Source organism: Lytechinus variegatus, chromosome 9, assembly GCF_018143015.1.
Source record: "Lytechinus variegatus isolate NC3 chromosome 9, Lvar_3.0, whole genome shotgun sequence".
NCBI classification, from domain to species: domain Eukaryota; kingdom Metazoa; phylum Echinodermata; class Echinoidea; order Temnopleuroida; family Toxopneustidae; genus Lytechinus; species Lytechinus variegatus.
Genome location: NC_054748.1, coordinates 28,855,465 through 28,878,145, shown reverse-complemented (window position 1 = coordinate 28,878,145; position 22,681 = coordinate 28,855,465). Strand labels below are relative to the sequence as shown.

General features: G+C 36.5%; 2 protein-coding genes across 2 annotated transcripts; both read left to right on the top strand.

The window, feature by feature from the left end:
• The first annotated feature begins 5,574 nt into the window (after positions 1-5,574).
• On the top strand, positions 5,575-8,334 carry LOC121421487 (tripartite motif-containing protein 59-like). The gene has a single exon (XM_041616212.1). The coding sequence runs from the start codon at positions 5,583-5,585 to the stop codon at positions 7,575-7,577; it is 1,995 nt and encodes a 664-aa protein (XP_041472146.1). The 5' UTR covers positions 5,575-5,582; the 3' UTR covers positions 7,578-8,334.
• Positions 8,335-17,522: 9,188 nt separating this feature from the next.
• On the top strand, positions 17,523-20,631 carry LOC121421930 (piggyBac transposable element-derived protein 4-like). The gene is made up of 3 exons (XM_041616729.1): positions 17,523-18,075; positions 19,071-19,256; positions 19,710-20,631. Exons 1-3 carry the CDS (start codon positions 17,591-17,593, stop codon positions 20,629-20,631), a joined length of 1,593 nt encoding a protein of 530 aa, XP_041472663.1. The 5' UTR covers positions 17,523-17,590.
• Positions 20,632-22,681: the final 2,050 nt, after the last annotated feature.

The following is a 22,681-nucleotide window of genomic DNA, read 5'->3' as shown; positions in this document are numbered from 1 at the left end:
TAGTGGGGAAAGAAGAGATTATTGTTCATTATAATGTTATATTATGTTATATGTTATATTACATAAGAAGCATTTTTTCATTACTTTATGAAACATTATTTGTTTCATTGTTCCTGGTGCTCGCATAGACTGTTTAACGAGATATATAATCCTGTTGTACTAAAACCTCCCGTTTTCAAATCAATATACACAAATATATTTCCTCGCAATTCGAGTTATTATTGCTTTATGTAGTGACATATTCTTCTTTTTCATGACTACTTAAAGTGATTGCCCTATTTTAAGGTCTTAATATAAAACATTTCCTGTCTGTGCTAACGTTCGCATTAGTGGATTTGTGACATTTCTGCTCTTCATGAACTCCTTAAATCAGTCCTTAAAATGTCAATTTTTCTGATCTGAATATCAAAAATTTTCAGCTCGCGCTTCGCGCTCGCATCATTTGGCTAGTGAAATACGTAGGGTCTTAGTGAATTCCTACAAACAAGCCTTAGAATGCCCCTCTTCAGGTCGGAATATCCTAAATTTTCAGCTCGCGCTCGCAGTATTTGATTAGTGAGATGCTTATGATACTCATGATTACAATGATGACTTCAAAAAGTACTTCATGTGCTTAGATGTAATTGTAACAAAATCGGCAAGCGCTTGGCACTGGTATTAGATGACTATGGTGAGATATGTATACTCTTAATGGATTTACAAAAAGCATAGTCCTTAAAATATCCATGTTTGGGGTCAATAAGTACAAAAGTTTCAGCTCGCGCTTCGCGCTCGCATCATTTTGTTAGTGAAATACATACGGTCTTAGGGAATACATACAAACAAGCCTTAGAATGCCCCTCTTCAGGTCTAAATTTCCCAAATTTTCATCCCGCGCTTCGCGCTTGCAGTATTTGATTAGTAAAATGCGGATGATAATCATGATTACAATGATTACAAAAGGTGCTTCATGACTGTGTTTAGATGTAATTCTAACAAAATCAGCAAAGGATGGCACTAGAATTAGATGACTGTGGTGAGATATTTATACTCTTAATGGATTCTGAAATATATTCCTTAAAATTTCTCTATTTAGGGTCAATATATATAAAAAATTTGCTTATAATGTCCCTTTTTAACTCTGAATATGAAATTTTTTTAGCTCGCGCTTCGCGCTCGCATTATTCAATCAGTGAGATACATATCCGTTTAATGGCACTGCATGTCCTCAAAATATATCTATTAGGTCAGAATACCTGCCAACTGAGCGCGCTTCGCGCGCTCCCTAAGTGACTCGAAATTTTTGCTGGTGCCCCCCCAATACCATGACCCACGGTACGCCACTGGTAGGCCTACATCGTCTTAAGACTCGGACCGGACGAAATATAACTAATGTGTCGTTTGCCTTTATAGAGTCCAGGACGACACTGCTGATTTGATTCACCCGATTTTCGACAAAGACTGTTTTGTTATGAAGAGCTATGGTCAAAAGATTCTCTGTGTTATAGAAAGTGGCTGCGTAGTTCATCTCTCTCTCTCTCTCCCTCTTTAGTTTCTGTTCTTGCTTATTCCTCACTCATTGTCTCCTTTTCTACTTAACCCTAAAAAGACTGGGGGGCTGATTCAGCCCCCTCGACATTTTTCGCGGTAAATCTGTAACGCGAAAAGCTGGCGCCGCGCAAAGCCGTTCCATGACGTTTTGTTCAAGTCTTGGGCAACTTACTGATCAAAATCAATTAATTTCATTTTGTTTATGATCAGAATACGGTCGCGGACAATTTTCATTGTAAAAAACAATAGAAAACAAAAAGTCGAAAAACAAACAAATACATAAGAAATGTTAAAAACAGCAAAATAGTTAAGAAAAGGATTGTGATATTAACTTTTTTGAGTACATTTGATCAGAATCCTACACAGAATCTGTGAATAAGATAAATGCAGTTAATTAGAGCAAATCTTTGATTTTACGCATGAATTAGTATAATTAACAAATTATGAGATTTTTCGAAAAATTTGGTCCTACAGTGTTGGAGATTATGCTATGGGTAACGAACGTGACAATTTTCGTCCCTCTCGCGGTCGACGGCCGATATCATGGGGGGGGGGTGAATCAGGCCCCCGTCTTCATAGACATCAAAATAGCCCATTCTACCTTTCTGTTTTACTTCTTCCCTCTTCAGTTCTCTCTTTGTTAGTTACTGCAAAATAAACCTAGATCAGAAATCAATCCCATTTTTAACAGTCTTGGATTAAGAAATAAAGATTAAACATATTGAAAAAATACACAAAAGAGGAAAGATGATATCATCGGCTTTCTCATTGCATAAGACGACTTGCATGAATAAACATGTTTTACCGAAATACTACAAAATTTCATGTGTCATCACGTTGTATTTCCTCGTACGCTTTTGATGAGATTTCCAGTAAGTTCTTTGTCTAACGTTCCCTTATTATTCTGTTCCAATCATTGTATTTCAATTCTGGAGTATCACCCCCTTTAAGAAATTTGAAATATGTTATAGTCATCAGTTAATCAGGGGTGAATCCAAGGAGTAGGGGCCCAGTCAGCCCCAGCCCCCTATTTTGGGGTGTCCTTTTTAAGTAGAGAGAAATCTTTAAAACAGAAAGAATGAGGTATCATACCCATGTTTAGATTACGACCTCGTAACGGCCGGCCCGACCCCACAGGCCTAATCGCAATGGCACCGGCATTCCGTTGGTTCACATTATTGCAAAACCACGCTACCGGACACGTTTTAGCTGATATACAAACACAACTTACTCATCACTAAAAGCGTGGTTTTTTATAATTGGTGACATTATGACATGACTATATTGGATTTATTACATTGGAATATTTCATTGGTTATCAGCATGTGTGTGTGTGTGTGTGTCCTGCAGGTTGCTTGTCCCTTTGAACATATTTTCTTCCTTGTTTAATATCTTTTCATTGTTTGTACTTGTTAATATATGTATGCATTTGTTATTTGTGTGCTAGTCCACTGATGGGGTTACCCTGGGTAAACAAAACGAAATAAATAAAATAAATAAATAAATGCATGAATGTAAAGAGGAAGACTTGGTAAGTCAAGCCTACTTTACCATATCTGAATTAATTAATGCGTACCACAATCTTACTATTCTATTTCAGTCATCAAGCCCCTAGCGTCAACTTTAGGTCATCATGTGGCCTTTTTACTTATGAAATCGATAATTTTTTACATAGAGTGAATGACCTCAGAACGCTGAAATCGCATACGATGATGGGTTTGCAAAATTTTCTGGAAGAGGTCCCCTAGATCTCCCCGGAACGACGTACCTATTTGGTGCGTGTTAAAAATTCTTGGGATCCGCCCCTGTTAATTTCATCTTGAAAAGACGAAATGTCAAATCAGGATTTTTAGCTTTGTTACCTCCAGCCAAGTAAGATCAATTTCTGCTTTTTCATTTCTCTTTTCTTTTCTTCTTCTATTTTACTCCTTTCTTCTATTTCCTCCTCCATGTTTTGCCTATTGCTTTCCTCTTGTCTCCTTTTATCTCTCACTCTCCTTTTTTACTATTAAGTTTATCTAATTACTTTGATCTTTTGTTCCTTTCTTTTCCCGTTCTTTTCTTAGTTCATTCTTCTTTTCCCACTCTCTTTTCTTTATCAATTTCGACTTTGTTTCTTCCTTTTTCATATTCTAATTGTTCCTGTTTTTTCTTCTTTCCATCTTCTATTTATTATTCCTTTCTTTATTTCTTTCTTCTTTCTTTCTATCTATCTTCCTTCCTTCCTATCTGTCTTACTTTCCTTATCTATCTATTCATTTTACTCCTTCCTTCCTTTTTCTTCTATTCTTTCTTCCTTCCTTTCTTTCATTCCTTTTTCTTTCTTTCTATCTTCCTTTCTTTATTAATTTCTTTTCTTCTTTCGTTCTTCCTTCCTTCCTTTCTTTCTTTCTTTCTTTTTCTTTCTTTATCTATCTATCTATCTATTCATTTTATTAATTCCTTCCTTTTTCTTTGTTCTTTCTTCCTTCCTTTCTTTCATTCATTCTTTCTTTCTTTTTCTTTCTTTCTTTCTTTCTTTCTTTCTTTCTTTCTTTCTTTCTTTCTTCCTTCCTTTCTTCCTTTCTTTCTTCTATGTTCCTTTTTCCGTCCTACAATTTATTTCATTATTTCCTATTTTCCTTCCTACCATTTCTTTCTTTATTTCTTTATCTCCTTTCTCTATCTTTTTTTCGTTCTTTTTTTTCTCTAAACAAGTCAATATTATATTACTAACATTCCGATTATTTTCAATCAGGTAAAAAAAGCCACGCCATCAAAGAACCGTTATGCTGAATTGAAGTACATGAATGCACAATTAAAGCATGATTAAAGCATGTCAAAGGTTATTGAAAATTCCAAATCACTAAAAATAGTTCGATATTGAACTCGAATTCGTAAACAACTGTAAATTTGCACACGATTCAGTACGCACCACCATTATGAATTGATGTAGCCAAAATATCTAATACTGCTACTATACTAGACCCCGTATATTATTATTGCTTTGATCAAACTGAGAAACATCGTTTTTAACGGACATAAGCAGATTGAGGTAAGAATATTGAATAATCCATGTATTTTCCAAAGATATTCTGTATCTATTTTACACATTCAAACGCCATATACATCAGAAACGTGTCAAATTTGAAATCACACTCTGATTGATATGGCTTGTTTAATGATTGTATCTTCAATATTACTGCATGTCATTTTTGTTTAATAATAACGCAATTATTACCAGAGAGAAAATTGTAACATCACTATTTATGAACAGACAGGATGGAAACAATTAAATTTTATAAAAATCGTTGTTTAGGGATGATCAGACTTATTTTCCAACCCGGAAGTAATGGGGAAAATGAAAAGGTAAATTGTCGATTCGTCTACTGCCAACTCGTCTACTCACCACATGGTCTACCTTAATTAGGTTTGATGCCATTCTGTCAATCAACATTTCGTCTAACAACCATTTGGTCCAATTATCGCTTCTTCTAATCACCAGTTCGTCTATTACCATTTCGTCTCATAACCAGTTGGTCTAATATCCATTTCACTTTTACTCATTTTTTCCAATTAACACTAAGTCCAGTTAGACCAAATGGTGCACCTAATGGCTATTGGACGAACTGGTTATTAGATAAACTGGTGAATGAAAGAAATGGCAATTAGACCGTGTTGATAGTGGACTAACTGATGATAGACCAAATGAAAGTAAACCAGTTTGTAATTGGACGAAAGGGCATTAGACTAATTGGAAATAAACCAATAAAAATACATTCTTTTTAAAGCAATATTATTCATATTTCTCTTCTTCTCTTTTCTTTCCTTTCCTTTTACCTTCCGAATTTATTCCTATCGTCCCAGGCTACTTTCCCATTCCCCTTTCTCCTCTCCCGCTCATTTTATCATTCTCAATTTCCCCTTGCTCCCCCTTTTCCTATTCCAAACCCAAGGTGATCCTTTTATTACTCAGTGATGTAAGTCAAATGACAGATTCTATGGTCCATGCATGTATATTATTTTTCATGGTGTTTCGTAAAAATTATTTTTCAGTTTTCTATAACCCAACCATGGATGAAGCATCAAAGACTGTCACCTCCCAAAGTGCAGAGTGTCCAGTGTGTCTTTCTACATTCACCGATCCCAAGATCCTGTCTTGTTCTCACACTTTCTGCAAGATTTGCCTGGAAAACCTCTTAGAGTGTCACGGTAACTCCCAGATCCGATGTCCTGTCTGCAGAGCCGTCACGCAGGTTCCACACCAAGATGTCGGCAAACTACAGGTAAATCTTGCTTTGAAAAGTCTGATAGATGACATGAAGGGCCATCCTCAGATTTGCACTAATTGTAAATCAAATGACAAGCCCCATGCTGATGTCTACTGCCAAGAATGTTGCAAGTATCTCTGCACCTCTTGTCTTACTGCGCACTCTCAATGGCAAGGCTTTAAAGGCCATGAAGTCATAGCCATGAGCGAGATCTCATCAGGAAGAGTTTCAGTCCGTAGATACCGCAAGTGTAGGAATCACCCGAAAAAGGATGAGGATTACTTCTGTTCCACCTGCAGGAGATTCACTTGTTTCGAATGCGGTAGGATAAAACATAAAGACGAGGGACACCAGGTTGTTGAGGGAGCTGTTTATGAAGACAAACACATGAAGAAAATCGAAGACCTGAAATCAAAGGTGGACAAGAAAAGATCATGCTTTCAGAAGTACATTGATTTCATAGATGACCAATGGAAGAGTGCTGACAATGCTAAGAAACGGTGTACCAAGGACATAAAAAAAACATACGATGAAGCAGTCAGGCAGTTGACAAACAAGAGAGAAAGCCTACAGAGAGAAGTCAAGGAAACGACTGAAGGAGTGGAGAAAGAACTGGAAAGTATGAAGACCACGGCCCAGAAGCGCATCAATCAGTTGACGACCATTGCTGACATGGTAACGAAAAGAACGAAGATACCGTTAGATATGGATACTCTGGCTGCACACGACACTCTGTGTGAAGAGTTACGAGAGGTGTTGGATCAAGATGATCCTGACTACGAGCAGCCGAGAAAATCAAGCAAGAAGGGGAGAAGTGTATTTAAGAGAAACATTGGAAAGAATGAGCTAGGCCTTGGTAAGATTGTTAATGTGGTTGGAAAGGCTGAACTTGGCATTTGTAAGATTGTTCATGTAATGATTATAATAATAGTTAGTTTTTGTATAGCTCAAATCACTCTACAGCATAACATTGTAGTAGGACTTGGTAAGTTTGTTAATGTAGGCCTAGTTGAAAAGAACGTCGTTTTGCCTACTTATAATATTGCTAATGTAAAGAACGTTGCTTTGCCAGCTAAAAATAGCATGAATGCCATGGTTAGTACACCAGACGGTAGGATGGCAGTAGGATATCATACAGGTGGCATCTCCATCTTCTCTGCTGATGGTAAGCTTCAGCAGACAGTTCTGAAGGATGTTAACATTTTTGGGGTAGGGTTCCTCTCTGATGGTCGATGTGTTGTGATTGATACTTCAAACAACATCAGATTATACACACCAGAGTACACAAAATTGAATGTAATGTTTAAGACTCTAAGTCGAGATGAAGGTGGGTTTTCTAAGCTCACTGTTGATGATGATGATCTGATCTATGTGAGCTACAGGAAAGCCAAGAAGATATTGGTATTTTCAACAGCAGGTGGGCAAGCAATCAGGGAGATACCATGTAACGGGTATGTACCACAGCAAATCACTAGTTACCATGGTTCTCTGATCACTAAATCAGATGATACTATCAGATTGATAGACAAAGAGGGTGCTATACAACATGAATTAAAGAAACCGGGTAGTCTCCTTTACGCTGCTGTATCTCAATGGAATACAATCCTGATAGCCAAGGTGAAGCATGGTGAAGGTTTGGTGAGCATTGACGAGTATACATATGAACTAAGACACATCCGAAACCTTGTTAATGATTACAAGATTGAGAAGCCTGATAGAAATTGGTATTACCTCCAGCAGTACCGATCAGGAGAGATCGCTTTCTGCACCCCGGATAGACTCTATATATTCCGATAAATATAATGGAGGGGGGGGGGGGATGATACCCACTGAGTTGCCATTTTGTGCTAAAGTTAGCAGCTATTATTTAGAAATACAAGAAACGGTTGCTGGATAATTTCTTTCTCGTTTCTCACCCATAAAAAGCATTTCGCTCCTTACATCTTTTTATTTCCATCTTTGCATGTATCAAGCATCATCGTTATCATGTGTATCCTGTTTTGGGAAAATTCTCCTACTTGACTATCAGACATAATGTTATTAGATATTTCATGAGAAATCAAAATGATTCTCGATCCATATAAATGTGTATGATATTTGACTAGTAATGATCATGGTGGTAGTGATGTCTTAACCATTGTTATTAAAAGAGTGTATATTATGCTATACTGTTTGTGCGCGTATACTTGTATTCTTATGCATAAATTGGAATATATCGTTATTCTATGCTATTATTCTATCTAGACATGATTATAATGTGTAAATACATATATTATCTTCATCTGATACGGAAATGGTCTGATCTACATTCCTCGATGATTTTAGAAGCAGTTCAATATGAAAATGCAATTATCTGGAATAACTCGAATGTGTAACGCTAAAAAAAATATTGCATTTCACAAAATGGCACGAAATATGCATAAAAGGTCAACGTCAACAGATTTCATTTTTTTCAGCTTTGCTATTATCAAGCATTATCTTCATCATGTTTATCCTATGTGGGGGGTTTTCTAGTTCTTGTATTTTAGACATAATGTTATTAGATATTTTATGAGAAATCAAATGATTCTCCATTCATAAACATGTCTATCATATTTGACTAGTATTTACCATGGTGGCGGTAAGATGTTTACCATTGAAATAAAAGAGTGTATATAACTGTTTATCTATGTATACCTATATTCTTTATCAAAAATAATAATTATCATAATCCTTACAATGTATTTGTATTCTGGTAGACATACGTACATGTATAGGCTTATTGTGTATAAATAGTTTTCACTGTATTTGATGCGGAAATGGTTTGAATTACACTACTACTTTTTTAAGTGCATAGTTCAATGCAATGATAATGCAATTATATGAAATATCTCGATTATGAAATAAAAAATAAATTTATTGTATTTCAGACAATGGCACAAAAATTTACAGTAATAGTATAGGCGTAATGAGTTAAGGGATGTCATTTTCGATCATCCTCACAGCCTGATGTTTCTTTATAGGTACACAATTATTATCATTTTTATTGTTTTGTTTATATATCCATATTGTGAAAATCAACGAATTGAAATGGAACGGAAATAAACGAAATAGATTTTGACATAATATTTAGAATTATAAGATATTTGATAATGCAATTTGAAATATCTGCATCGGATTTTCCCTTTAAAGAGGATTCTCACTGAGTTGCCATTTTCTGTTAAAGTAAGCCGCTATTATATAGAACTACAAGAAACAGTTGTTGAGTCATTTATTTCTCGTTTCTCACCCATAAAAAGCATTTCGATGCTTCTACGTACATAAATTTTGCATCTAACAAGCATTATCTTTATCATGATTATCCTGTGTGGGGAAATTCTAGTACTTGCATATCAGGCATAATGTTGTTCCTGACAAACCAAATGACTTTCTATTCATATACACGGCTGTATATAATATTTGACTAGTAACGCTATATACGGGGTTGTGAGGTCTTTATCATTGATATCAAAAGAGTGTATATTATGCTAAACTTTTTTGCGCGCGTATTTTTATGCTGGAATTGGAATATATCGTGATTTTATACTATGATTCTATCTAGACATGATTATAACGTGTAAATATATAAATATTACCTTCATGGAAATGGTCCGATCAACACTCTTTAATTTTTTGCGAAGTACTTCAATTTCAAAATGCTATTATATTGAACAACTTGAATGTGAAACACTAAAAGAAAAATATTGCCGGCATTTCAGAAAATGGCACAAAATGCATAAAAAAGCAACGTCAATGGACCTTAATTTTTATTTTGAGATTTGCTATTATCAAGCATCATCTTCATGATGTTTATTCTATGTTGGGAAATTTCTAGTTCTTGTATTTCAGGCATAATGTTATAAGACATTTTATGAGAAATCAAGCGATTCTCCATTCATGTACATGTAATATTATATTTGACTAGTAATGACCATGGTGGCGGTAAGATGTTTGCAATTGATATAAAAAGTGTATATAAGTGTCTATCTATGTATAACTCTAATCTTTGCAGAAATAGAAATAATAATTATCATAATCCTTACAATGTATTTTGTTTTTCTGGTAGAAGTACGTACATGTATGTGTATAGGCCTAGTGTTTACAAATGAATTTACCTGCATTTGATGCAGAAATGGTCTGAACTACACTACTACTTTTTAAAGTACAGAGTTCAATTTGATAATGCAATTATTTGGAACAAGTTGATTTTGAAACGCAAAAATAACTTTATTGTATTTCAGACAATGGCACGAAAGATGTACAATAATAGTATAGGCGTAATGAGTTAAGGGGTGTCAATATGGTCCATTCACACAAGTCTGATTTTTTTATAGGTACACCGTTATTATTATTAATATTTATTGCTTTGTATATATTTCAATTTTGTAAAGATTAACGAAATTAAACGAAACGAAAATGAATTGATGTTGACATAATATTCAGAACGTTATATGTATTCAATAATGCAATTTAAAATTTCTGCATCGGATTTTCCCTTTTGAAGAGGACTCAAATCGATAGAAGATCACGACAGATATGATTGCTAATACCACGGGAAAAATCAAACTGTAACGTTATTTGTTTTATTGTCTACATGTAAACTTATTTTAGCAGAAATTCTCTTTCATTAAGAATCGAGGAGTATAACCTAAATATCCAGGTTGAAGAGAAAACGATTTTAATTGGTCTTACCATTGAACAGGAAGATATGGTCCAACGAACGTAGAGGGCAGCAACACCGCCGAGGGTTGCTACCCACTACGTTCGTCGATATGATCCTTGAATGCAATGTTTGATCCTCGCACAAATATGATCAAGAATAATGATATATAAATCTAGGAATAATAACTTATTAATAATCCTGCTCACAGCTCTACAAAACAAGCTTACCCGTAGAATCAGTTCATTACAAAATTAATCAATTATGTTTTTCTATTACAAGAATTTAAAATAGATTCGATCATCATTTTGATCATTCCAAACCCGTTTGTATGATACTCTTGAATATATAATTTTTCGAAATTTGTTTTACATTTTATTTCTTCTTAAGGTGTACGAACCCCCAAATTATATTGTGAATTTTTGAAAATAAATAGAGGAAATGAAATTTGGAAAAGAGTAATAATATAATATCTTAATTAAAGAAAGCTTAATATGTATTGTAAAACACTAACAATTTAGATTCATATTTTATTTGATTTGGTCGTTTATAATTATGTCTGTTTCTATTGAATTTTGTTTTTCCGATTTTAATGAAATAGATACCTTAGATTAGACCATAACAAATTATTCTTATACACCCAATTAATCAATAAAGTGTTTTTTGAAAAATAATCGGTTCGCCAGTATTGTAGTATTGAATCGTTGAGAAAAGAGAGAGAGAAGGAAAGAACGAATAAAGAAAGAAAGGTAGGGAGGAAGGAAGGAAGGAAGCCGGAAGAAAGGGAAAAAGAAAGATAGAAAGTAAGTAAGGAAGGAAGGGAGGAAGGAAGGAAGGAAAGAAAAAAAAGAAAGAAAGGAAGAAAGAAGGAAATAAAAAAGGAATGACGGAAATAAGGAAAGAAAAAAGAAAAAATAAAGACGGAAAGACATAAGAAAAAGAAAGAAAGAAAGAACGGAAAAAAGAAAGAAGGAAACAATGGAGCAAGAAAAGAAACAAATTGATAGAGAAAGGAAGCAGGAAACCCCTTCTGGAACGTTGATAATCTATTGAAAATGCCTGTCAACTCAATGAACAGACTAGAGGTCATTGTCGAAAGTTAGTGGAGCGTGACAGTAGGCCTATATCGGACCGGACGAAATATAACTAATCTGTCGTTTGCCTTTTTAGAGTTCAGGACGACACTGCTGATTTGATTCACCGATTTTCGCCAAAGACTGTTTTGTTATGAAGAGCTATGGTCAAAAGATTTTCTGTGAAATGATAGCGAGAATGCCCTAATCAGGCGCGCTAGGGAGAAGAAGGAGGAACGCCTCAATTGCTATCTCGTCTTTCTCCAATCCAACATATCCAATGGCATTTCTTCTTACTAATATAGTTTGATTTACATGCTTTACTTTGTTTTCCTTCTTTTATATCATCTCTCTCTCTCTCTGTTTAGTTTCTATTTCTTGCTTTTTCCCACTCATTTTCTCCTTTTCTATTTAATCCCTTTGTGTTTTACCTCTTCCCTTCTATTTATCTTTCCCTCTTCAGTCTTTACTTTGTTTTCTCTTTGTTTGTTACTCCTCTCTCTCTCTATCCACTTACTATCCTTACTGCTACTACCCTTGCTATTTTACAAAATAAGCCTAAATCAGGATTCAACCTAATTTTTAACATTCTTATATTAAAAAAATAAAAGATTTCATATATTAAAAAAATACACAAAAAAAGAAAGATAATATCATCGGATTGCTCATTGCATAAGATTTAAAAAAAATGTTTCAACGAAGTACTGCAGCATTTAAAATGTCATAACGTTGTATTCCTTCGTACGATTTTGATGAGATTTCTATTATGTTCTTTAAAATATGTTGTAGTCATCAGTTAACCAGGAGCGAATCCAAGGGGATGGGGCTCAGGCCGGGGGGGGGGCACTCATAGTGGGTATGTGCCGAGGAGGGAACCCAAATTTTACACTCAAATTCAGTTCCAAGGCATTGAATTTTTGTCTAATTGAGAAAAAGAACTAAAACCCCTCCAAAGCAAAGCATTTTCTTCTTGTCGATAAAAAAGAAGAAAGAAATCTGCTCCAAAGCTTCGCATATTTCCCTTACGCCGTTCCGGTCGCATTGATTTATTGCATTGGAATATTTTATTGGTTGAGAGCAGAAGAAGACTTGATAATTAACGCCTACTCTACCATGTCTACATTGATTAATGCTTACCATAATATCACTTTTTCTATTTCAGTCATCAAGCCCCTAGCGTCAACTTTAGGTCATCAAAACGACTTTTACTTTACAAAATCGATAATTTTTGACATGGAGTGAATGACCTCAGAACGCTGAAATCGAATACGATGAGGGGTTAAATTTCTACGAAATATTCTTGGGGAAGGCCCCAAGTTATCCACCGGCATGACGTACCTATTTGGTGTGTGTTACACCCCCTCCCCATTTAAAGATTCTTCGGATCCGCCCCTGTTAATTTCATCTTGAAAAGAGAAGATGTCAAATCAGGATTTTCAGCTTGTCGTCTCCAGCCAAGTAAGATCAATTTCTGCTTTTTCATTTCTATTTTCTTTTCTTCTCCTTTCTTATGTTTCCTCCTCCATTTTTGCATATTGTTTTCCTTTTGTCTCCTTTTATCTCTCACTATCACTTTTTTACTATTAAGGTTTTCTTACTTTAATCTTTTGTTCCTTTCTTTTCCGGTTTTTTCTTATTTCATTCTTCTTTTCCCACCCTCTTTTCTTATCAATGTCTACCTTGTTTCTTCCTTTTATTTTACATCTTCTAATTTTTCCTATTTTTTTATCTTCTTTCCATCTTCTCTTTATTATTTCTTTCTTTATTTCTATCCCTCTTTCTGTCTGTCTTTCTTTCTTTCTTATTTTCTTTCATTATTTCCTTTTTCATTTATGTTGGTCCTTAATTAATTCTAATATGTAAAGGTTATATCATTTCTGACGAACAGGCGACATCGTGCAGGCATGCTCATTGGTAGTCATGGATGTCCATTATGCTGATGTGATATATTCTGACCATTACTCGATCTCTAGAGCCAAGTATTAAAGGAATACACATTTCTGGTGCTGTGCTGTTCTGAGCTTATCATTTGGGGCCCTTTTGCATTTTGTAAAGTGAAATTTAAGGATTTCGTGCATACTTTTGGTCAATTATATTCATTTTTCAGTAAAAATGTACACATGTAAGTCTTCAAAGTTTAATGCTCTGGAAAAAACACACTTGATAAAATAGTACAAACCGTGTTATTGACAGCACAAAATAAAAAATGTGTCTTCTTTCTTGGCTCCAGAGATCGAGTATTGGTCAGACTATTTTACATCAGCATGATGGACACCCATGACTGACCATGCTGACTACATGTACAGCATGCCTGCACGATATTTCCTCTTTGTCAGAAATAATACAACCGTCACACATTAGAATTAATAAAGGAGCAATTGGAGCGCAACTTATCATGTCATCCTCAATCCTAAACTCGTTATCTTATTCGTTAGTTAATCCAAATAATATGTTAGGCATCTTTCTTAGGAGCTGGGAGCAGGCCCGCCGGAACACTTTTAGTTTTTGGGGGGCAAAATCCCGAAGGGGGCACAATATTTTTGACAGCGTGAGATACCGAAGCGATCGAGCGGGAGAGGCTATGGGACCCCCCCCCCCACGGTAAGGATTTTGTGTAAAAATGGAGTATAAAAGTTGCGTTTCTAAGTGCATTTAAAAATAAATTTCTTGAGAATTAAACAGTCTTGGAGTTCTTTTTGCTCATTCTGTTTCCTCCCTTCTGACCCAGCCTGGTGTTTCTTCATGACCAGGGTCGCAGTTCCAGCAAATTACGAGCCTTAATGCAAACGAAATTGTTTCAAACCAGTGTAATATAGGCCTTTTAAAGACTTTAAGATGACAAACATGACCGTACGCAGCCGGGGGCCGCCGATCGAGAGGGCAAAATCCACAAAATACACCAAGAGTGTGCACGAAATCCTTCAATTTCATTCTAGAAAATGCAAAAGCTCCCCCATCACAAATCCCCTCGCTCTTACGTTTCTTCGAAGATTTAGGTCTTGCAGCCCCACCCAATCCCGGGTTGTTTTTTTTTTCATTATTGCAAACGTCCATGAATAACAAAAGCTGGGATGAACCAGAGAACATAGCTGCCATCTCGATCTGATTAGTAACAGGTAATGGGAAGAAGTTTTGGAATCTAAAATACAAAAGTGCTATATATGAGCTGAAATAGTATCAGACAAAACGCCTTCCAATCATGCCAATGAAAAGGAATAGAGGAAAATACGGGGCTGTGAAAATATCTTAAGTTTTTTTTTTTATAGTAGAGCACTACTGTAACGCTTATTTTTTTTCTTTTATATTCTTTACATTTTTATTCATATCTCGGATAATATGAGTCCTGTCAAGAAGACACTTTCACAGATGATTTTATTTTATTCATGTCTAAACATTATCTCTAAGTTGTTTTCGAGTGGTATTCACCATTTTTACAAATTATAATCCTCTACACATGATTATTCTGAGTGTAATTTTCTGATAACATGTCTATATTGAGTTGAATTGAATCACTATGACCCACAGGTCTCTCCTCCCGATATAACTGATTGGGGGGGGGGGGGGATGCAGGTGGACCTCGACACCGGGGTTTCCCCCTACTCTTATACGAATAGTGCAGTGGGTTCTTAACGTGCAAAGGTGGTGACTCTCCTCTACACGGGGCCTCCATTTAACGTCCTATCCGAGGGACGGAGTGTTTTCCATTGTTACATAGCCTGCATCTATGAAATATGGGAGAGACGTTTACACACAACGCACTGACTTCAGTCATCCGCCCAGGGTGGACTCGAACCTACGATCTTTGGTTCGACTTCGACGGGCAGACGCGTTACCGACTGAGCCAACACCGCTCTCTTGTTATCACTGTATTAACTCAATTTATATTTAGTTGAAAATGAAATAATTGAAACAAGTTTCTCGAGATGTTATGGTTTCTGGGCTTGACAGCTATGACATAGATTCCATATCTTGCTCGAGTAACTAGTGTTCACGCGCGTTAGTTATATCGGATCCGGTCTGAGCGTTTCTGGGCGACCGCGCGTTTGTTAGACGACACAGCCAGCATCATAGAATTATAAACCTAATCATTGGTGGACCACTATCAATTTGCCATTCGGTTTTAGTCTGAAATGTATTCATTAAAAGGTTAAACGTTAACACACTGTAATAAGATGGAAAAGGGGCTTATCAAAGCTATGTTTCACAGAGGAACTGTTCGTCAAAAGACGCGAGGCTTACTATGATAATGTATTTTTCATCTTTCAGGGGGGCACGTTGGGGGGGGGGGGCAAGATCTCGTTTTCCCCCAAAAAATTTTATTTGGGGGGGGGGGGGCAAGTGCCCCCCTGCCCCCTGTTACACCCACAAATGTAATAATCGCCCACAAATGTAATAACGCCCACAAATGTAATAACACTTTACCCACAAATGTAATAATGCCCACAAATGTAATAACACTTTACTCACAAATGTAATAATTTTTGATCGCCCACAAATGTAATAACACTTTACCCACAAATGTAATAACGCCCACAAATGTAATAACACTTTACCCACAAATGTAATAACGCCCACAAATGTAATAACACTTTACCCACAAATGTAATAACGCCCACAAATGTAATAACACTTTACCCACAAATGTAATAATGCACTTTACCCACAAATGTTAATGACTTTACCTACAAATGTAATAAATTTGAAGTGATTTTTGGCGAATTCGTTCTAAACTAATATCCTATAGTAATGCGTTCATATAGCACAAAAGTTCAAAGTCTTTTTTCCAGACCCGGTTAATGAAATATTACAGTACAAGTCCAAGTCTTTTTCCAGACCCGGTTTTTCAAAATTATAATATACGTCCAAAGTATTTTTACCGGATCCGGTTGTTTCAAAATTATAATATACGTCCAAAGTCTTTTTTCCAGACCCGGTTAATTCAAAAATTATAATGCAAGTCCAAAGTCTTTTTTTCAGACCCGGTCGTTTCAAAAGTTATAATATACGTCGGTGAGGGGTAAAGACAACACTCTAAGCCCAAGCATTTTAAGTGGGTTTAATTTTGAAGATTGGTCTCAGCTGTCATTTTTTTTTCAATATTTCTTTATCTTTTAAATAACCGGGTCCAGACGAAAGACTAAGCATAATACTCGTATTATTCCACAAGAATAAGAATTTGAGTCTTTTGTTTTTAGGATTGCTTAAATTATTTTTAAATCACCGGGTCTGGAATAAAGACAACGCTCTAAACGTGTGCTTTTCTACATGCATGGTCTTAATTTGGAGGATTGTTGGTTCTTAGATTTGTTGTTGGGGGTTGAGTTTTATTGATTTTTTATTCCTGAAATAATTGTGTCTGGAGGAAAGTCGATCTTCGATAATCGGTCTTCATGTTGTTCCACAGTAATTAGATTATTGGATATTCGTTTTAGAATATTTGTAAAAACTATTTTATTTTTCAAATAGTAACCACGTCAGGAGAAAGGATGTCTGCTTTACCCACGCGTTATTACAATGTTTTGTATGGGTAGTAGTATTATTTTTAAAAAAGACATAATTTTACTGGGTGAAACTTTGGAAATTTGGTCTTAGATTCGAAGTTTTTCAGTTACTTTTTTTAATAGCCGGGTCTGGAGGAAAGAGTACGTTTTAAACCTCGTGTTATTCCACGAGAATAAGAATATAAGGTCTTATGTTAGAAGATTTTTTTTTCGTAACTGTTTTAGGTCTGGAATAAAGACAACACTCTAAACCTCTTTTAACTCATTGAGTGCTTCGTGCATGCTACGTATCCTACTGTAACATGCCACACGCGTGCTCGCACGCCTACTATTGATTGCTTTGTGCTTGCATTGTTTCCTACCCTCGCCTGCTTCGTGCATGACTGCGCACATTCGGAATTACAATGATTGTTACGCTGTTTTGCATTGTATTGCGCATCGCGTGAACGCCGTAATTATCATTATTGTGTGCAGTGCGAACTCGGCTTTCTGACAGATCAACTTACTCATGCGGTTTACATTCGACTTTTTCGAGTATTTCTACATTTTTTACAAGATATGGCTCCACCTCCGAGAGGGAAGAGACCCAGGTTTTTTGATCCTGATGAGGTTCGTGAGATGGTTATGAGAGAGACACCACCAGCATTAGCTAGGGCCGATTCTGATTCGGATGAGTCGCTAGAAAGTGCGAGCGAGTCAGAGCCAGACTTGGAGCCGGAGAGGTCCGGCGATGAGCAGGGCGGAGAGGTCGGTGGCGGTTTAGGGACGGACGATTATCAGCATGATTCTGACAGCGAGGTTGAAGATGATGACGATCAACCACAACAACAGCTACCACAACAGCAACCAGACATGTGGATTGATCTCGGCGATGAAGACTGGGCACCTTCGTGGCAGCAGAACTCGTACCAAGAAAGGCCAAAACTTCTCTTCGATCACACCGACTACGAGCCTGTCGACTACTTCTCACAGTTCTTTCCTGATGAAGTGTTTGAGCTGATGGCAACTCAGACAAATTTGTACGCAAAACAGACCATTGGAAGGTAGGTTTAATTATTTTTTGTATTTCAATCTTTGTGTATTACCCCCCCCCCCCCCACCCATGAATGATAAAGAACTTCTAACACATGAATCAATAAGTGGGACTGTGCTAACAATTTGGTTGCTAGACTGAGTCTAGAGTCTATATTGTATAAATACATGTAGGGCCTATATTAGAATAGTATAGACTGAATCTACACCAAGATTTTTCAGTTCAGTGTTTGACTGAGCCAGAAATCATACGGTCCCCCTATAAAATTCTTTGTTGATAATTTTTTTTTTGTTGCATAATTTATTATCCTGCGTTCCCCCCTAAATTCACGTGGACCCCCCCTGAAATGTTTGTGGTCCCCCCTTAAAATTAAGATTGATGACTTTTTTTTGTTTTTGCTTGTCGATTTTGCAATTTTGTTTCCTGCGTTCCCCCCCTAAATTCACGTGGACCCCCCCCTGAAATGTTTTCGGTCCCCCTAAAATTAAGATTGATGACCCTTTTTTTGCTTGTCCCACCCCCCTAAATGTTTGGGCTTCCACCGCAAATGCTGATCAAGATTTCGCAACAAAGCAAAGATTTCAACTGCATTTATAGACTAAAAAGAATTTGATTTCCTTACAAAATTTCTTTCCAAATTCCAATGGAACTTTACAGTCCTTTTCAGCTACAAAGTTGAATATTTGGTTAGAATTATTTTAGAAAAATGTCCTTGCCATTTCTTGATATTTTTTTTCTGATGGTCTGTCAAATGTTCCACTTCACTCTTACATTTATTTTTTCCATTATATTTTGGCTGTTAAGATTGTGCATGTGCCCGAGCTTCCTTTACACTCATGTTTAGAATCACAGCTGGTTGCAAAAATTAAATAAAAATCCAAAATACGCATTTCCTGTCATTTATTTGTTTCAATTTACTTGTGAAAAATGTATTATTGATAATCAGTACGATATATACTTTGTATGATCATTGACTCTAATGTTACATTTTTTTTCTCTCTTCAGGTTAGGTGTGCTGCAGCAACACTCCAGATTGAACAAGTGGACGGATACGACTCCTGCAGAGCTGAAAGCCTTTATAGCTCTTCAAATGGCGATGGGCCTCGTGACCAAGTCTGCTACCGACCAGTACTGGGAGGAAAACTGGCTTCTCGGCACACCTGGATTCTCTACAGTCATGTGTCGTAATAGGTTAGTATCTATCATTATCTATGTTTTCCATTTATTAGTTTATTATCTTGTGATCAAGACATTTGTGTTAACAATCTAGATTTATTGTGTGATTCATTTCATCATTTATGTTACAATCATACTGTAGGGTGGATATTGATGGGATGAGTGGGGTCCCAGCTGACTCAAAATTTCAGAGGAAGGGTTTTGGGCAGAAAGAAAATAAACCAAGTTTATTCTAATAAAGTCAGAGAGGGATAAAGTAATATGAACAGTAACGTTTTGCTGTTTCTGTCAATTTAGGGGAAGCATTAAATTCAAAACATTTTTCTCTTGTTTGGAAAACATTGTTTCAGATATATGCATTTTATATTTAAATTTTTAATTGATGTAAAAACAATATATTTTAGAGTCAATGAAATCAGTTTTGTAAAAACTATAATAATGTTATATATTTTTTTTATGTATTTTCAGGTACCAACTGCTAAACTCCATGCTGCACCTGGTCGACAATGAGCTGAGGATTCCCCGCGGACAACCTGGTTATGATCCTTTGTTCAAAGTCCAGCCTGTTATAGACCTTGTTCGCCCAACATACCAGCAGTCTTTTTCACCAGGTCGTGAACTGGCGGTCGACGAAAGCTTGGCACCGTTCAAAGGGAGACTCTCTTTTCGACAATTCATGCCTATGAAGCCAAAGAAGTTTGGTGTAAAGTTCTGGGTAATTACCGACTCATCCAACGGTTTCTGTCTGGATTGGAGCGTATACACCGGCAAGGAGGAAGGGAGAGGAGGAGACGGTTTGAGCACCAAAGTCGTCAAAGACCTGACTCGGCCTTATGCTGGGAGTGGACGCCATGTATACATGGACAATTTTTATACATCGCCACAGTTATTCGAGGACCTGAAGGAAGTTAATCTTGGTGCATGTGGGACCCTCCGTCTCAACCGAAGGGGCATACCGCCAATGATGAGGGAAGCAGCTGCCGCAGCCCGGAAAGGTGACGCACCAAAATTCTTCAGGAGAGGTGACATGCTGGGTGTCACATGGCACGACACAAAGCGGGTCAGCGCTCTGTCAACCATCCACCCATCTGGATGTCAACAGAGGCAGGTGCGTGACAGAAGATCGGCAGGAGGGGTTCGTCAGGTCACCAAGCCAACTGCAATCTGTGGCTACAATTCATCAATGGGAGGAGTAGACTTACTGGACCAGCGTATGTCCTACTATCGCTATCCTCACCGGCATATAAAATGGTATATGGTGGTATTCCACTTTTACTTGAAGTTGCACTCGTCAACGGATATCTCGCCTATCGTTTGGCTACGGGCTCTTCTGTGTCAACAAGGAAGTTTCGGATGGAGGTCATCAATGGACTCGTCAATGGCTTCGTGAAGAAGCCAGCAGGTCGCCCTAAGGTACTAAGAGAATCGACACGTGACAACCGGGATGCCCTGAGATATGAAGGCCAACACTTCGCGGGGAAGAGATGCTCTGGTGGGAAGGGGAGATACTACCCAGACTGTGTTGTTTGCTCTAAGAAGAACGGAAATGGACGTAAGACAACTTCCTACTATTGCAAGCGATGCCAACTGCCCATGTGCTTGGAACCGTGCTTCCAGAACTACCACTCTCCACGTGCTTGAACACTGAATAGTTTACTGACTTGGCCCATGTGATGTCTTGGTTTTGTCACCTCTTTTAGTTTTATCTAAAGGACTATGCCATGGCAGTATCATTAGTGCAATCCTAATAATTGTGCAATGTTGTTTCTTATTGTTTTATCATGTATCCATTGTTTACTCTTAAATGATAATCTTATTATTTTTACGTTATCATTTATGTCTTATATAACTAAGTCAATGAATATGCACCGATTTTTCTGAGGTAGTTTGGAGGTGATGGCTGTTGTCTATTTTGTCTATTTTGTCTATTTCATAAGTTATTTTTCAAACTTTGTGCCATGATTATTGCCGTAATATATTAATTGAACACCTGCTTTATTTATGCAATATAGTTTTTAGTAATGGTAATCCTCTGACAAGCATTTACAAGGCTGAATTATTTTCTGATTACTGTAAATATTGTACATACAGTCATATTCAAATACATGTATAATGAGTTATTGACAATATTCCGTGATATTACTGGAGGCGTTGTACATATGTAACTTATGATGTGAAAAGCAATATTTCATTTACTTTGTTATTTATTGATAGCTGATATTTATTGTTTCTTTTGCACAGTCTGTGCATTTGAAAAACTTTATGCCATGAATATTGCCATACTTTACTGATTGAACTAATTGATAAAATGTTGTTTCAATTTGTCACATGGATCCAGTAAAATGTAACCAAACAGTATTCAACTGTATCACAAAGTTATTTGTCATTCTGTGAGTCAATAGTTATTATAGTTGGAGTTTTGTTGTTATACATGTATGGTGGTGATATGTGAAATAGTTAATTAATTTTGAATAGTTTTATAAGTAAATGAAAAAATAATATAAGACAGAATGAATAAGAAGATTGGTAAAATGGAGATTGAAGGATGGATGTGAAAGAGAAAGATATGCATAGAAAAAGAGGGGAGAGAAAGAAAGATGGACAATTGTGACGAAAAAAACAGGGAGAAATAGAAAAAGCGAGGTATGAGATAAGGAGATAGATAGACATGGAAGAGGTAGAACGAGTGAGAGAGAAATAAAGAAAAAGAGAGGGAGGGAGAGAGATAGGAACAAATAATGAAAAAATTTAACAGAGGGAGGAAGAGTAAGATAGTAACAGTGGGATAGGGAGATAGAAATACATGGAAGAGAGAGGGAAATAGAATACCTACTCCCCACCCCCTCCCTCCAAAAAAGAAAGTGTACAGCCATAGGAAGGGAGCGACATAAATAGGTTGAAATATCGTGACATATAGAATGTGAGAGAAAGAAAGATAAGGAGAGATAGAAAAAAACGAAGGTGAGAGGGGGAGATAGAAAGACACTGGTAGAGATACAAAAAAGGAGAAAAAATGAATAAAAGAAACAGGTGGGTAACGAGGACAAGAAAAAAAATGAAATATCAAGAGATTGAAAGAGAGAGAGAGTGGGGCAGATGAGAGAGTAAGGAGAGTGATATGAAAGATAGAAAAAACAAGTTATAAAAAAGGGAGATACAAAAACATGGAAGATAAAGAAACGAGAAAGGACGATAGAAAGTAATTTGAGAGGGAGAAGGAGAGAAATAAGGGGGAGAGTGATAGAAAGAGAAGGGGGAGGGGGTCGTCATAAAATTATAGTGACATAGGAAATGAGAACTTAAATTAATATCAAACCATTCATCCACTCATATATTTGCACAATGAAACAAATCAACTATTTCTAAGCATGAATTACATTTATTATTTTGCAATTGAAGACGATTGTTCTATTACATGTAGGCTACATGGTACAAGAAAT

Excerpts from the sequence above, each read along its gene's own strand:
- LOC121421930 (XM_041616729.1), top strand. The coding sequence starts at position 17,591 with ATGGCTCCACCTCCGAGAGGGAAGAGACCCAGGTTTTTTGATCCTGAT. Across the intron at positions 18,076-19,070 it reads GCAAAACAGACCATTGGAAG|GTTAGGTGTGCTGCAGCAAC; the intron begins GTAGGTTTAATT and ends TTCTCTCTTCAG. Across the intron at positions 19,257-19,709 it reads ACAGTCATGTGTCGTAATAG|GTACCAACTGCTAAACTCCA; the intron begins GTTAGTATCTAT and ends ATGTATTTTCAG.
- LOC121421487 (XM_041616212.1), top strand. The coding sequence starts at position 5,583 with ATGGATGAAGCATCAAAGACTGTCACCTCCCAAAGTGCAGAGTGTCCA.